Consider the following 14,721-nt stretch of genomic DNA (forward strand, 5'->3'; position numbering starts at 1 on the left):
ACCTTGCCTTGCTTTACCTGGAGTTGCTGGGGATCGAACCTGGGATCTTCTGCATGCAAAGCAGATGCTCTACCATTGAGCTATGGCTCTTCCCCTTAACTCAAGGTCAAAATCCCCTTGGCCATGAAGCAGTTATTTGCATCTTGGTCATAAAGTCCAAATATTGATTGATTGATTGATTGATTGATTGATTGTGTGTGTGTGTGTGTGTGTGTGTGTATATATATATATATAGTAAAATAAATAGTGTTGACTAAAAATAGTTTAAGGAGTTACCCTTTAACCATTAATGTGCTGCTTAAAATATTACAATATCAATAAAGGTGACATTTTATGATTTTCAATGATTATATGATTTTATTGATTTATACCGTTTAAATAAATAAAAACATATAAAAAATAATAAATGTTCATAGAGAGATGGATCCATGGTACAAAAAAACATTAGAATGACAAAAAATACAAATTATTGCACTTGGAATAATATGTCATTTTGAAACAAATATTAAATGAATTCCGTGAGTAAAGTGAGGCACATAGATTTACAAGACCAGTGGAACTGAATATGATTTAGTGGTGAGTGTTTGTAATTAAAAGCTTATTAAAGTCTACATTTTAAATATGCAGTTAATGAATCAGTAAGTTAATTACACCAGTTAATATTGTATGTAGGATAAGGAGTATAAATCATAGTATGCCAGATGTCATATTAGTATTTCACATCAAAATCTGTTAATGTCAAGTGATAAATTGGCTTAAAAAATAATAATTCCACCACACTTCTGCTAGAGCAGTATTGCACAGATACAAACATGAGTTCTATGAACATCATTTGGACATACGGGAAGGCAACCGTTGGAAGGATTTCAGTATCAATCCTGACTTGTAAATCAGAAATGCAGCAGAAGTTGTGGTGAACTTCTGTGAGCGTTTATTTTTAAATTGACCAGGTGTTTGTACATGCCAGAACTTAAAATGTTGCAAATTTTATTCTGAAACCTTACAAGGAAATACGTTGTGTTCTAAAAAAAAAAAATCTGGGCATGAACAGTCCACACTATATTTCTCCCCAAAAATAGTCCCAGTCAGGGGTGAACTCAAGTCATTAGTATGATCTAAAAGTATGAACATAGAGTTATTGCATCATGTGTAGTTTGATTAAAACATCAAGTCATTTGGTTGATCTGCTTATTATGGCAGAGTGGTTTTATGCAGTGCAAAACTGTTCATAATCTGACTTGCTGAATCTTCAGTTATTGTAAGTGCCTTAGTCAGACCTACATGTGCACAACTGGTATTTCATCAAGATGCTGATTGGTTTTCAGTGGGTGATGGCTAGAGATTAATTTGGAATGCTTTCCGTGCTTGCGGAAGGGACACTTGAGGCTCATGAGCTGAAGGAAATCCCCTTTGCCATAGAGGACTGCCACTGTGGGGAGACCATCCATTGTTCCTTGAATGGAGTCCTGAGGGCCAGTTGAACGGCTCTCTCCACTATCATTGGTGTAGTAAAAGACTGCTGTGGTCATGAAGCATGGTTTTAAGCAAGCAGAGCAAAAAGCTGAACAGCTCAATCAGCTCTGTTCAGCAAGAGCTGTGGCAGGGCAAAGCTGTGGAGTGTTTTAAAAACGGAGGAGAATAAAAGCAGGCTGCACCATCAAACTGCAGAAAATAAAATGGAATAGACAAATGTTTCAATAAAATATTTCTTTCTTAAAGCTTCCAGAGTTATCTGATGTGCTTCCATTCTGTTTTTCTTTCTGGGAAATCTGCTTCGCAAACTGACCTCCTCTTGCACAGTTAGTCTCCATAATAAAGCTAGCTGGCATTGCTAATGGAGTAAATGGTCACTCATATTACATACAGACTAGTGGATTTTAGCCCGTTTAAAAACGGGCGCTAGAGGAAGCGGCCTGCCGGGACTGGCTTGGCGGTGGCGGGTCTTCCCGCCACCGCCAAGCCAGTCCGCAGCGGGGGCTTTTCGCCGTTTGCCTTCCCCTGAGGGGGAGGCAAACGGCGAAAAACCCCGCCGCGCCGCAATTCGGCTCCGGGACTGGCTTGGCGGTGGCGGGTCTTCCCGCCACCGCCAAGCCAGTCCGCAGCGGGGGTTTTTCGCCGTTTGCCTTCCCCTGGGGGAGGCAAACAGCGAAAAACCCCGCCGCGCCGCAATTTGGCTCCGGGACTGGCTTGGCGGTGGCGGGATGTTCCCGCCACCGCCAAGCCAGTCCGCAGCGGGGGCTTTTCGCCGTTTGCCTTCCCCTGGGGGAGGCAAACGGCGAAAAACCCCGCCGCGCCGCAATTCGGCTCCGGGACTGGCTTGGCGGTGGCGGGTCTTCCCGCCACCGCCAAGCCAGTCCGCAGCGGGGGCTTTTCGCCGTTTGCCTTCCCCCGAGGGGGAGGCAAACGGCGAAAAACCCCGCCGCGCCGCAATTCGGCTCCGGGACTGGCTTGGCGGCGGCGGGAAAAAGGGGAGGAATTCCTCCCCTTCTTCCCGCCGCCGCCAAGCCAAAGCGGGCTTCCCTCCGCGCCCGCTGCCGCTTCGGCTTCCTCGGGTTCCCCGAGGAAGCGCCGTCCCATGCCGGAGGTGTGCGGCAAGGCTGCCGGGGGGGGGGAGCGCTTCTCTCCCCCGCCGCCTCACCGCGCACCTCCAGCATGAGACTGGGCTTCGGAGCGGCGGTTGGCGGAGCGGCAGTTGGCTGTTCCCTGTGTCCCGAGAGCGCGGGTCCAATCCCTGTGTCCCTGGTTGTCCCTCCGTCCAATCCCTGTGTCTCTGGGGGATATGCGCAGTACCCCAGGGACACACGGGACAACTGGACGCAGGGACAACATGGACATTATTATATAGGATATGTATATTTACATACTGCATACCTGTTGAGTACATTAAAAAAATGTATTATGAAAGTGCAATATCTAGTTATTGCAACTTGACATTTGCTTTTCTTATGTAAAATTTTAGCCAAATAATTTATCATTCCTTGCTTAATTTTGGGAGGGATTCTGGGGCTTGTGGGCCTCCATTAGCAGGGGGAAAACATGACACAGGGCAGGATCTGAAAAACAAAACACAAAGCACTGAGTAGCTATAAAGTGAGGAAAAAAACTTTGAAAACATTTGATCAGCCATATGTATAAAAAAAACACTGTGAAATTCTCTGTGAGCTATATGTCAAAATACTCAACAACTTATAATATCTGTGTGTCTTGTATGTGCTAATTAGAATAGATTGTCTTACCTTTGTGTGAATGCTTTGCTACTAATCCATATTGGAAATATCAACACTGTTTATTCTGTAAATCCAGTAATGCTGCATAAAACCTGAGCAGATGTACTCTTATCCATGGTTAAGAGATCAGGGACAGACCACAGTGTATCTCCATCTCCCTCCCTACCTTTTGCGTCTTGGGAACTAATTTCACCCTCTCCCATCACTTTTGCAGCAATAGTTACTATACTTAAGGCTTTACCAGGATTCTTAATTAAACAGGGTTCCAAGCTGTTTTCAGATACTGGCTAGATGAAAACTGTGGTTACTTTCATCAACAATTGTTGATGAAACACCACATTTCAGCAAAGGAGAGGGGGATTTTGCATCCAAGTTGGAAGGGATAGGGAAGGAGAATAATTCACCCCTGATCTCTTTAACTTCAATTATGTGTACATCCACACCAGCCCGTAGTGTTAAAGAACCCTGCTTTGATAAGAAATCACTATATTTTGTATTGCTACTGTAACCTCCTAGCAAAAGCACCTTGTGGTTGTGGTTGTTGTTTAAGCTCTGCAGATGGAATGTAAGATTTACATTTAAGATTGGATTTCTGCCAGGCACTGAGGGATGGAAACAAGCTCGCCCAGATGGAAGAGGCTCCACTTTTTCCTGGAGAATCAATTAAAGCTATTGGTAAGTGGGGTACTGAGTGGCTGAGAACATTGGCCAAACACAAAATGAAAGCTACGGTACTCATTCGGTTTTATATATTTCAGAATTATTACATTGATCAGTTTTTATTCTGGATCCTTAAACCTTTATACCTGGTATCTGAAGAAGTGTGCATGCACACCAAAGCTTATACCCAGAACAAACTTAGTTGGTCTCTAAGGTGGTACCGGACATTTTTAAATTTTATTTATTTCTGCCTTTATACCTGAGTTAGACCATAGAAAATGCTGAACACAAAAGGCAAGCATATCTGAGAATACAGTGGTACCTCGGGTTTCAAACACCTTGTGTTACAAACACTTCGGGTTACAGTCTCCACTTATCCGGAATTCGTACTTTGGATTAAGAACTTTACCTCAGGATGAGAACAGAAATCGCACTATGGCGACGTGGCAGCAGGAGGAGGCCACATTAGCTAAACCTCAGGTTAAGAACGGTTTCAGGTTAAGAATGGACCTCCGGAACAAATTAAGTTCATAACCAGAGGTACCATTGTAATTTTAATAAATTATAAATTAGCTCAGAAATTAGTAGCTGTGAGACTGATGTTTCAAGTACCGGTCTTGGGTACTTAATTTTTCTATGCAGCTTCAAGTACTTTCTCTTCAAGTTTCCCCCCCTCCATTGTGATAATATCACAGACCTTTGGAGTAGAGTGCTAGTGGTCTAGATTGGATGGCATACAGCATATTCTCCCCCTCAACCCTCCCCTTCTTCGGAATAAAAGTTTGGAGTGTTCCTAAGGATTGGATTGGTTCACACATAGTTTTCATGATCCTATAAACTTTCTAAACTATCTAAGGAAGATGCTTCAGGCTTCCATGCTGCTTCCTCTCTTCATGAATTTCATTTGCTACTTCACTTTTAATACAAGCCATAACTTGACATTATGTTCACACCAGAAACTGTGGTTTGCACTTACTGTTTGATCCTGAATTGCAAACAGTGATTTAGTGGTAATTACTCAGATGATAAGTACAAATCAATTGCAATTTGGATTCAATAGCAGACTATGAATTCCGCAAAATAGCAATGCGAGCCTGAGGTTTGCAAAATGCCAAACTGGTGCTAATGTGCACTGGCTTAAAATGTTAGTGAGGGAAATATTCAAGTGTTAAAGATCCTGTTTCTGTATAGTTACAACTTTCAGGTTTTGCTCATATGAATTTGAACATTGTTTATGAAAAAAAATATTTGGGGGGTGATGTCCAGCGTTAGTCACACTCAAGAGTAGACCCCATTGAAATTGGTGAGCTTGAGCCCATTTATTTCAGTGGGTCTTCTGTAGTATGACTAACATTGAACATCACTCTTTATATTTTAGCACAGAAGCTAAATTTAGGTTTTGATTTAGGAAACCTTGATTTAGTATCTCATCTCAGCTGTAAAGTCACTAGGTGATCATATCCAGACCACTGTATCTTCTCCCCCATGTGCAGTGGGGGTATGTGTGTGAGTATGTGATGTGCTCTGAATGCTCACAGCACTCTGTACATTATTGATTTGATTTAAAGTATTTTACCCTCCAGACTAGTCCCAAAGCAATAGAAAAATTAGAATAAAATATAATAATAAAAAAGAACAGTAAAGCAACAAACACAGAAGATTGCAGGCAAACTGCTGGGAATGGAGTTTAATAGTTTGGGAACTACCTGTGGAAAAACACTCATTTTGGTAGCCCTCTGCGTAGCATTTGAAGGCAGAGGCTCTCACAGAAGGATCTCTGAGGAAGAACTTAATTGGTGTGCAGGTTTTGTTTGGAGAAAGCAGTCCTTTAGATATCTATATTCCAGGCTGTCTAGGATTTCAGTACTGTACTTAAAAGTGAAATATTTAGAGGGGGAACAGTTGATAGGTTTTGGCTTTTGAGACTGATAAGGCAGAGAGTACATGGAAGCAGCCTTGGAGGCAATTTAGGGACTCACACTGGTGTGGAATCAATGCACTCCCATTTTTCTGCTTGCTTGCTTCCAAGAATATCTTACCTGCCATGTAGGTAAGCCCACAAAAGTTATTAGTTGCAATGTTTTTTCTTAGCCTGAATTTCCAACAGAAGATTCTTTCTCCATCATTTCCAGTGTGAAGCGCAGGTTGCTAACCTTGTAACAAGATGGTGTGAAAAAAAATGCCTTCTATGAAGTGGGCTGGTGGAGGAGGGATGGTGTGTAATCTGTGCCTCTGTGTCCTCCAACCTTCTGCCATACTGGCCTGGCTGCAGAGAAAGGGGTTTGAAAATAAATTAAATATTATGAAAACATAATAAAACTGTGGTGGCTGGGCTCACCTAAAGGAAGCAAAACCTTGGCATTGACCCTGGACTTCTCACCGCTAGGGAGAGTGGAGAGTGCGTAATCGTATGTTTTGCCACCATGTATCACAGAACCTTTTTAGTATCACTCTCAGTAATGCCTTAGTGCAAATGAAATTGTTAGGTCATATTTTATTCATAAGGTGCTGTCTTGAATCTGTATCTGGGCTATGAAGTGGAAAGCCAGATTCGATGTCTGCTCATTTGCCTGCAAGATAAGTTCTTCCATGTGACTAATTCACAGAACTTTCAGATCTGCTTCTAAATGTCGTTGTCATTGTTAGGAGTAATAGAATGGTTCCCTCAGTTGCCATAAGTTCGGCTTTCAGTGAATGAGATGTGGTTATAAAGGTTCTGTTAAATGTCATGTTTGATTTTCCAAGCTTATATGTTAGTCATTTTGAAATTTATGACATTGTTTGTCCACAATGTACCCAGTTCTTCTCTGCTACCGCCATAAATATGTCTTATAGCTCTGATTTTAGCTTCCAAAGTTCTGGATTCTGAAGATATTAGAAGGGAAGTATGCATATTATGGCAGACATTAGGACTGCAATTCGGTATACTCTTAAGTACCATCCTTCTGAGTATACATATTCAGGATTGCACTGTAAGGCACCCTCAAAGTAGGGTTGTGCAGTGGCTTTTATTACTGAAAATGTAGATGACTGTACAAAACTATCAAAATAAAAAAGTGTGCTCTTAAAAACATTTTTAATGTCCTAGATGGTATTTTATTTTTTGTAATTAACAAGTATTTTACAGGTAACCCATAACTTGCTAGCCTTTTGTTTATTTTTATTTTTCAGTTATGAAAATGCCTACTTTTGAAGTGCTATGAAATAGGCATTATTTTAAAAAACTGAAATAATTGGCTGTGTAAACTCAGTTTGTTCCATGTGTAAATTCCAGTCTCAAAAAAGCATTTATTAGTAGAAGTTTTTACATGAGGTATTTTACCTGTGTGTTCATACATAATAAAAATAATCCTATACTGTAGTTCGATTTTTAGTACTAATAAAGTGTCTTATTTTTTCCAGCTAAAGATGTCATGTATATCTGCCCATTTATTGGAGCCATCAGTGGTACACTATCAGTGACAGATTTCAAAATGTATTTCAAGAATGTTGAGAGGGTGAGCCCTTTTTTCTTATTGCACATCATGCATCTTTCTGCTACAGCCTTACTCCTGTGCTTTTCTAACTATTTGTTTTATTACTGTGGAATTTCCAAAAGAAAGAATTTGTAAAAATTAAAGAAAATAAAAAATAAAAAGTTGCATTACTGAAATAAATACACTTTTCGACGATATTCTAATTTTCCGAGTTTCACCTGTATAAATTAAGCATAAAGTACTGTTTCAGTTTTATGTGGCCTAATATAGTTGTATATTTTTATCTCAAACAGAATATTACACATTTCCTCACACCTGCAATAAAGAAACATTGTGTTTTCTTTTTCTTCAAATTTCAGGATCCACATTTTGTTCTTGATGTTCCTCTTGGAGTGATGAACAGAGTTGAAAAGATTGGAGTGCAGAGCCATGGAGACAACTCTTGTGGAATAGAAATTGTTTGCAAGGTATCAGTTTAATCTTGCAGAAGTGTACTTAAATTGTGCTTTAATTTCATTGTGGAATCCCAGTGATGTACCTTAGATATAAGAGGCTGTTACTTGCTTATTTCTCATGGCTGTTGTGAATGCACTTGTGTAACTTCTTCATTGCAGCCCTAAGACCTAAAGTTTAGAACAGGTTTTTATTAAACCTGGATTAAAAGAGGAGGTTCCTTAGTACCACTAGTCAGTGCAAAAAAATATCTTTTGAAAAATGTTTGTAACAGCTGTAATTTTTCACTTAACATACCAAACCTTAAGATATCTTTTCACAGGATATGAGAAACTTGCGGCTTGCCTATAAACAGGAAGAACATAGACTGGAGATTTTTCAAAACCTTATTAACCGAGCATTTCCTCTTTCTCACGGGCTAGTAAGTATTACAATTAGGAGTTCCATACCCTCAGCATTGGTTCATTCTTCAAACTATATGGTGGGAGGAATCTAAATATAGTCTTGTGGTGCTTTAGAATTTAAAAAATCAATATGATTCTCATTTTTCTTAGTAGTGTAGTTAAACAAACTTACAGCAGTATTAAAATAAGTTTTACTCAGAGTAGACCCATTGAAATTAATAGACCTAACTTGGTCATGTTCATTAATTTTGGTGGGTCTAAATCAGAGGGTCCCAAACGAAGGCCCGGGGGCTGGATGCTGCCCAGTCACCTTCTAAATCCGACCCGCGGACGGTCCGGGAATTAACCTTTTTTTTACATGAGTAGAATGTGCCTTTTTATTTAAAATGCATCTGTGGGTTATTTGTGGGGCATAGAAATTCGTTCATATTTTTTTTCCAAAATATAGTCCGGCCCCCCACAAGGTCTGAGGGACAGTGGACTGGCCCCCTACTGAAAAAGTTTACTGGCCCCTGGTCTAAATCCATACCCACCACCTTGCGGAACATCTTTGGGAGAAGAAAATAAGGAGTAACCCCCACACAAATCCAGAGTGGAGTCCCTAAGATGGTTGGATGGCATATTGTACGCCTCCTTCCAGCAACACCTACAGCCAAGCTGGTGCCAAACGTATTGCTCTGCTTTCCTCTGGAGTACATCGGTGAGGTCGAGAGGGGGGCCTTGTCATCTGGGCAGCCCAGGACCTCCATACACACTGCCTAGGCTTGCACCCTGGAGAGATCATAGCCACTGCAGGCACTGTGATTCTCCAGTGGTTTGGTTTCACCCCTGGAGGCACACTCCATTGTGTGAAAGTGAATGTTTCATTGCTCCCTATTGTTGCTAGCCACATGCACTTGACAGAGTTGGTGAAATTAAGATTGTTTATATTTATGAAGAATGTTTTTACTGAGTTTTAATATCATTGTAAAATGCTCTTCTGAACTCTTAAGAAATGAAGAGAGAAGTACGTAGTGTAATTAAATGGTAGTAATGTATGCTTTTGTTTCACTGCATTTAGCCACTCTTTGCATTTACCTATAAAGAGAAATTTCCTGTTAATGGCTGGAAAGTTTATGATCCAATGGCAGAGTATAAGAGGCAGGTAAGTAATGACAATTTTCACTTTTAAAAAATAATTTGCAGTGTTTTCTATTTTGCCTTAATATCCATTTGTGGAAGATCTAAAAGACTAAGTCAAGTACTTAAAAATTTGTTGGCACATTGCTGATACTAGATGGATACTGAAAAGTCAAGAACCATGCAATTTCCCCCATTGTTTTCCTGGACATAACAGTTGGGCTAGAGAGTGGAACTACACATATTAATGCCCCACATCCAATAATGCAGCCACTTCCTGCATGGCCTCACACTGAATGTCCGCTAGGTGGTGTGCCACAAAATGTGTAGACTCGTGCTTACTCCTCCTGCTAATTGTGAATGAATATTTGTGTGCACCTTTATATGCATATAGGCCCTGGCCATGAGAGCGGTTGGGTGGGTGTGCATGTCGCCTACTTCTTATTTACAATATTTACATATCGCCTGTCTGTTAATGCATTTAGTGTGAGTTACTATATACAATAAGATCTACTAATATATTCAGGACTAATACTGGATTTCTATAACCTTCAGAAGCCTTGTAAAATAAAAATAAAAATGAATTACAATATAATTGTAACATTTTTGGTTTAATTAAATGTTTTAGGTTTAAATTAAACATTTTAGGTTTCATTTTGGGGGACCCTGTAATCAGATGTGTAAACCTTGACTCCTTAAAACAATGTTTTGCTTCTATGCAGGGCTTACCCAATGAGAGTTGGAAAATATCCAAAATCAACAGCACATATGAATTTTGTGACACATACCCTGCCGTTCTTGTTGTGCCAGCTAGTGTAAAAGATGATGATCTCTCCAGAGTAGCAGCATTTCGGGCAAAAGGCAGAGTTCCAGTAAGTAAAAGTCCTGAGTTATAAAAAAATTGCTGGTGTATGGGTTATGATACAGCTTGACACCTAATCTGAGAGCTCCAAAACTAGTTGCTCAATTCTCTCTTGGAAGGAAGAATATGCGAACTAAAAGGGGAATAAGAAACAGTCCTAAGCTGGGAACTCAAGTGTAAAAAAGCTTTTATATTCTGTCTGTGCAAAATGTGGTGGGAAGATCACATAAAATCTACTTCAGTTGAACTGCACTTCAGCAGTTTGTGCAAAAAATAATATTTGATGTCAGAATTGGGACTAACAGAAATCAAAATTATTCCTAGTGTGAAAAACCATTTTCTGAAGCTTGTCCTTCTGTTTTTAGACAATAAGCAGTAATGGTATGGGAAATAAATTTGTAGGGGGTTAATGATCCATTTCATGGTCCCATTCACTGGTAACTTCAAGACTTGATTATTGCAAAGCACTCTATGTGGGGTTGTCCTCAAGATTAGTCTGGAAGGTAGTGCAAAATACTTCTGTGAGGTGTATTCATTCAACATACTATGCTTTAGTTGAAGTAGGTCCATTTGGCTGCCTCTCTGCTCCTGGATAAGGTGCAAGGTAGTGTTGATTGTTTACAAACCATTAAATAACTTGGGACCAGGCTACCCTTACGCCCGTGCAGGGGCGAACAAAGGCTAACTAACACCCGGGGCGGGGCAAACTGCCGGCTGCGCATGCGTTGTATCGCTACGTAGGGTGCGTGTGTGGTGTCGCTACATACAGTGCAAGCATGTGACACTGTGCATGTGTTGTATGTAGCGGTTTGCTGCTGGCGCTGCCTGAGCACCGTACGGACGGTGGCAGGATTCTCTGCTCATGGCTGGAGTGGCGGCAGAGGGATCCTCCGCTTGCGGCTGTAGCAGTGACGGAGGGATCCCACTGCTGTTCATACGGTGCTCGGGCGGCACCAGCGGCAAACTGGTACAGCACATGTGCGGCGTCGCTATGTACAGCGCATGCGTGTGACACCGCACGTGCGTTGTATGTAGTGGTTTGCCGCCAGCAGTGTCCCAGCACCATACGGACAGTGGCAGGACCCTCTGCTTGCGGCTGCAGCTGCGAACATAGGATCCTCTACATGCGGCTGCGGCAGCATGGTGGCTGCTCACGCCGCTGCACTGCAGGGCGAGCACGCCATGGGGTGCCTTCTTGTCACCCCTCCAGACATGGCACCCGGGGCGAACTGCCCCTCCGCCCCCCTTGCGACGCCACTGCACCCATGCCTAGCCATTAAGTTCCCTTGAGAGATTTGTGTGTATGGTGGGGAAGGGGGAATCAAACAGCACGCAAGCCCCCAGTTGCTATACTGTATTGCAAATACACTTTTGAAAGTACTATCAGTTCCAAAGATGGTTTGCTATTGTAAGGAAACTTCATGCAGAACTGTATTATTAGTTTTGATGGTCATGTAAAAAAATGTGTTGTCATTTGATTTTTTAACCAGTACCTTTATTCTTCTGTCTTACATCCATTGTTAATCTGACTTCTGCAGCTGTTTCTACTGCATATACATTGTTGTATATATATTTCCCCCTTAACCTAGGTATTATCCTGGATCCACCCTGAAAGCCAGGCCACCATCACACGTTGCAGCCAACCTCTAGTGGGCCCAAATGACAAGCGATGCAAAGAAGATGAGAAATATTTGCAGACGATTATGGATGCCAATGCTCAGTCCCACAAGCTCTTCATCTTTGATGCTAGACAGAACAGTGTTGCAGATACGAATAAGGTAGAACTATACATCTATTTAAAATTCAGGGTGACATCCAACCAAGTCACACTTTGGAGTAGGGCAACTGAAATTAATGGACTTAAGTGGGTCTATTCTGAGTATGACTTAGTTCAATATTACCCTGAAATACTTAAATTTTAAAATGTTGAAATTACCTTATTTATCTAAAATATTTTAAGGCCACTCTTTTAGCACTAAACTCTCACAAGGCAACTTCCATAAAAGATAAAATACAACATACATGATCAAAGATACAAACATGAAAAATATATTTAAAATTTGAATATCAATATTAATACAACAATCATAATTCACAAGTATGAGCAATAATAGCAGTAATAATAATAATAAATTAAAATACCATTAGAGCTAACTAAAACATTTTAATGCTATTTCAGCCCTGGTTTATGCCAGCATAACCATAATAACTTAAGAAAAACCAATTTGAAACAGATATCGCTCTTAAATCCCACAAAACCTTTCTATTTTGCCAGGCCAATGCAGGCAATTTAAGAATACTTATTTCCATAATGAGTATTTGATACCTGTTTTTAACTTTTTATGTGGTTTTTGCTGGTATTTTATGTATTATTGCTGCAAACTTCATTGGTATTTTTTCTTTTTTTATGAAATAGTGGTACATAAATATTTAAAGAAGTAAATAAAGGCCCATAAAGAAGGGGTCATGCACATCTCCCTTGAAATAGAATTCCAAAAGTGTGAGGCCACTGTTGAGAGAGCCCTTTCCTTCATGCTTGCCAGCTAGCTTTTTCTCCTTGATGGGCATTCAAGAAATCTTAAATTTTAAAGATACATTTAAATTACTTAAAATGTATTTTCAGACGAAAGGTGGAGGCTATGAAAGTGAAAGTGCCTACCCAAACGTGGAGTTGGTTTTCTTGGAAATTCCAAACATCCACGTGATGAGAGAATCACTGCGTAAACTGAAGGAAATCGTTTACCCTACAATTGATGAATCTCGATGGCTGTCCAATGTGGAGAGTACACACTGGCTGGAATACATACGGGTAATGGGCTTGTTGAAAACATAAATTGTGGGGTTTTTGCTTTACAAACATGTTTGAATAAAATTGTTTACAGTTTGACTAGGTAAGCTCTTCTACTGTAGGACAGAGGAACTGACGACTCCTTACCCTACGCCTAATTCAGCTCAGGTTTTGGGATTCCCTTGGCAATAGAATAACAAATAACACCAGCCCACCCCCTCCCTGCCCTGGACAAAATTACAAAGCAGAGTGGATAAAAGTCAGGGCTGCTCCTGCCATGTAATTCTTCCACAAACAGCTGACTTAATTGCAGTTGTAAGCCTCACCACATTTAGAGTTTGCACAACTCTTTTAGACAGTTGAGTGTTTCATAAATGTTAGTGTAGTTCCTACAACAATCTCATAACAACTCAGTATTATTTTCTCCATATTGCACTTGCAAGACCAAAACTGAGTGATGATAGCTTGCCAAAAGTCATCTAGTGACTTCATAGCAGATAAGAGATGTGAATGCACCGATTGACACCTCAGTCTCACTCTGCTTTACCAGCTCTCATATTTAGGTAGGAATTACAAGGGATAATTTTCACTCTTGAACATGGCTCTGTTTCTTCACAACACAGAATATTGGCACACACACATCTAGGCAAATCTCCTGCCAGCCTCTCCCTGGCAAACTGCCACGGGAGTTCTGCTTGGCTAACTGTCAGAAGTGCCTTATTTGCAAACACTGCATACCTTCATGGGTTTCCAACTAAGACATGCAGTGTCATGGTTTAGTTTGTATATTGTCTATGGATCAAAGCACAGATGCCAATAGAGATAAACACTGACTTCATTGGAAATGGGATTCCTTTTAGTTTGTTATCTAGTGTTTTCATTTTTCATCCAGTTTATTAATTTTGAAAAGGTTTTGTAGGTGGTGTTTCTTAACCCCAAGCATTTCATGGCATAGCAAGATAGAACAGAATATTTTTTAGTGTCTTGATAGTCTTAATATCAAGCTGCTAACAGAATTGACATCAGAAAATTCAGCAAATGGTAGTTTTGTAAAGAGAAAGATGGCAACTCTCTAGACTTCCATTTTATTGCTTTATAGAGAACTGAAATGGTTAATAAATTTTCAAATCTAATGGGCAGAATGTGACATTTGCCCTCTCTAAATATTAGCTTTGCTGATTTTAAAAGATCTTTTTGTGGGGATCGGCTTACATTGTATAATAGTACTTTCAACTCTTACACAGTCAAACCTCAGTTGTCGAATGTAATCCCTTCTGGAAGACTGTTTGACTTACAAAACATTTGACAACTGAGGCACGGCTTCTGATTGGTTGCAATAGCTTTTTGCACTCAAGCGGAAGCCGTGTCAGATGTTCTGGTTCCGAAAATCATTCGAAAACCAGAGCATTTACTTCTGGGTTTTCGGCGTTGGGGAGCTGAAATGTACAATAACGGAAGCGTTCAGGAACTGAGGTTAGACTCTACTGCAAAGTTTACCTACAAGATCACCTTACATTACAAGTGCCCACACAGCCACTTCAATTAGCAAAATTGGTACTATTCCAGGTGGCATATAATAACTGTTCCACACCTGTAAGGATTCAATTGTTTAGTGTGGCAATGCCTACACTTTGGAAGTCCCTGCCTATTGAGATCAGGCAGGTGCATTCACTGTACTCTTTTTGACACCTGCTAAAAACATTCCTATTCAGACAAGCCCACCCAGGTGCTC

The 14,721-nt window shown here is 40.5% G+C and overlaps 1 protein-coding gene across 5 annotated transcripts in view; it reads left to right on the plus strand.

Moving 5' to 3' along the window:
- MTMR1 (myotubularin related protein 1) overlaps positions 1-14,721 on the plus strand; it is a 55,163-nt gene that overhangs the window by 17,528 nt on the left and 22,914 nt on the right. For 4 of the 5 annotated variants that reach the window (XM_035113258.3, XM_035113260.3, XM_035113259.3 and 1 more), the window contains 8 exons: positions 3,827-3,902; positions 7,290-7,384; positions 7,723-7,830; positions 8,139-8,237; positions 9,281-9,364; positions 10,062-10,211; positions 11,791-11,979; positions 12,825-13,010. In XM_035113258.3, coding sequence (XP_034969149.2) covers positions 3,827-3,902; positions 7,290-7,384; positions 7,723-7,830; positions 8,139-8,237; positions 9,281-9,364; positions 10,062-10,211; positions 11,791-11,979; positions 12,825-13,010 — 987 coding nt within the window. The remainder of the gene's footprint in view (positions 1-3,826; positions 3,903-7,289; positions 7,385-7,722; positions 7,831-8,138; positions 8,238-9,280; positions 9,365-10,061; positions 10,212-11,790; positions 11,980-12,824; positions 13,011-14,721) is intronic. The other variant, XM_088664452.1, reaches the window with a different exon arrangement.

This window comes from Zootoca vivipara, chromosome Z2, assembly GCF_965207765.1.
Source record: "Zootoca vivipara chromosome Z2, rZooViv2.hap1.1, whole genome shotgun sequence".
NCBI lineage: Eukaryota > Metazoa > Chordata > Lepidosauria > Squamata > Lacertidae > Zootoca > Zootoca vivipara.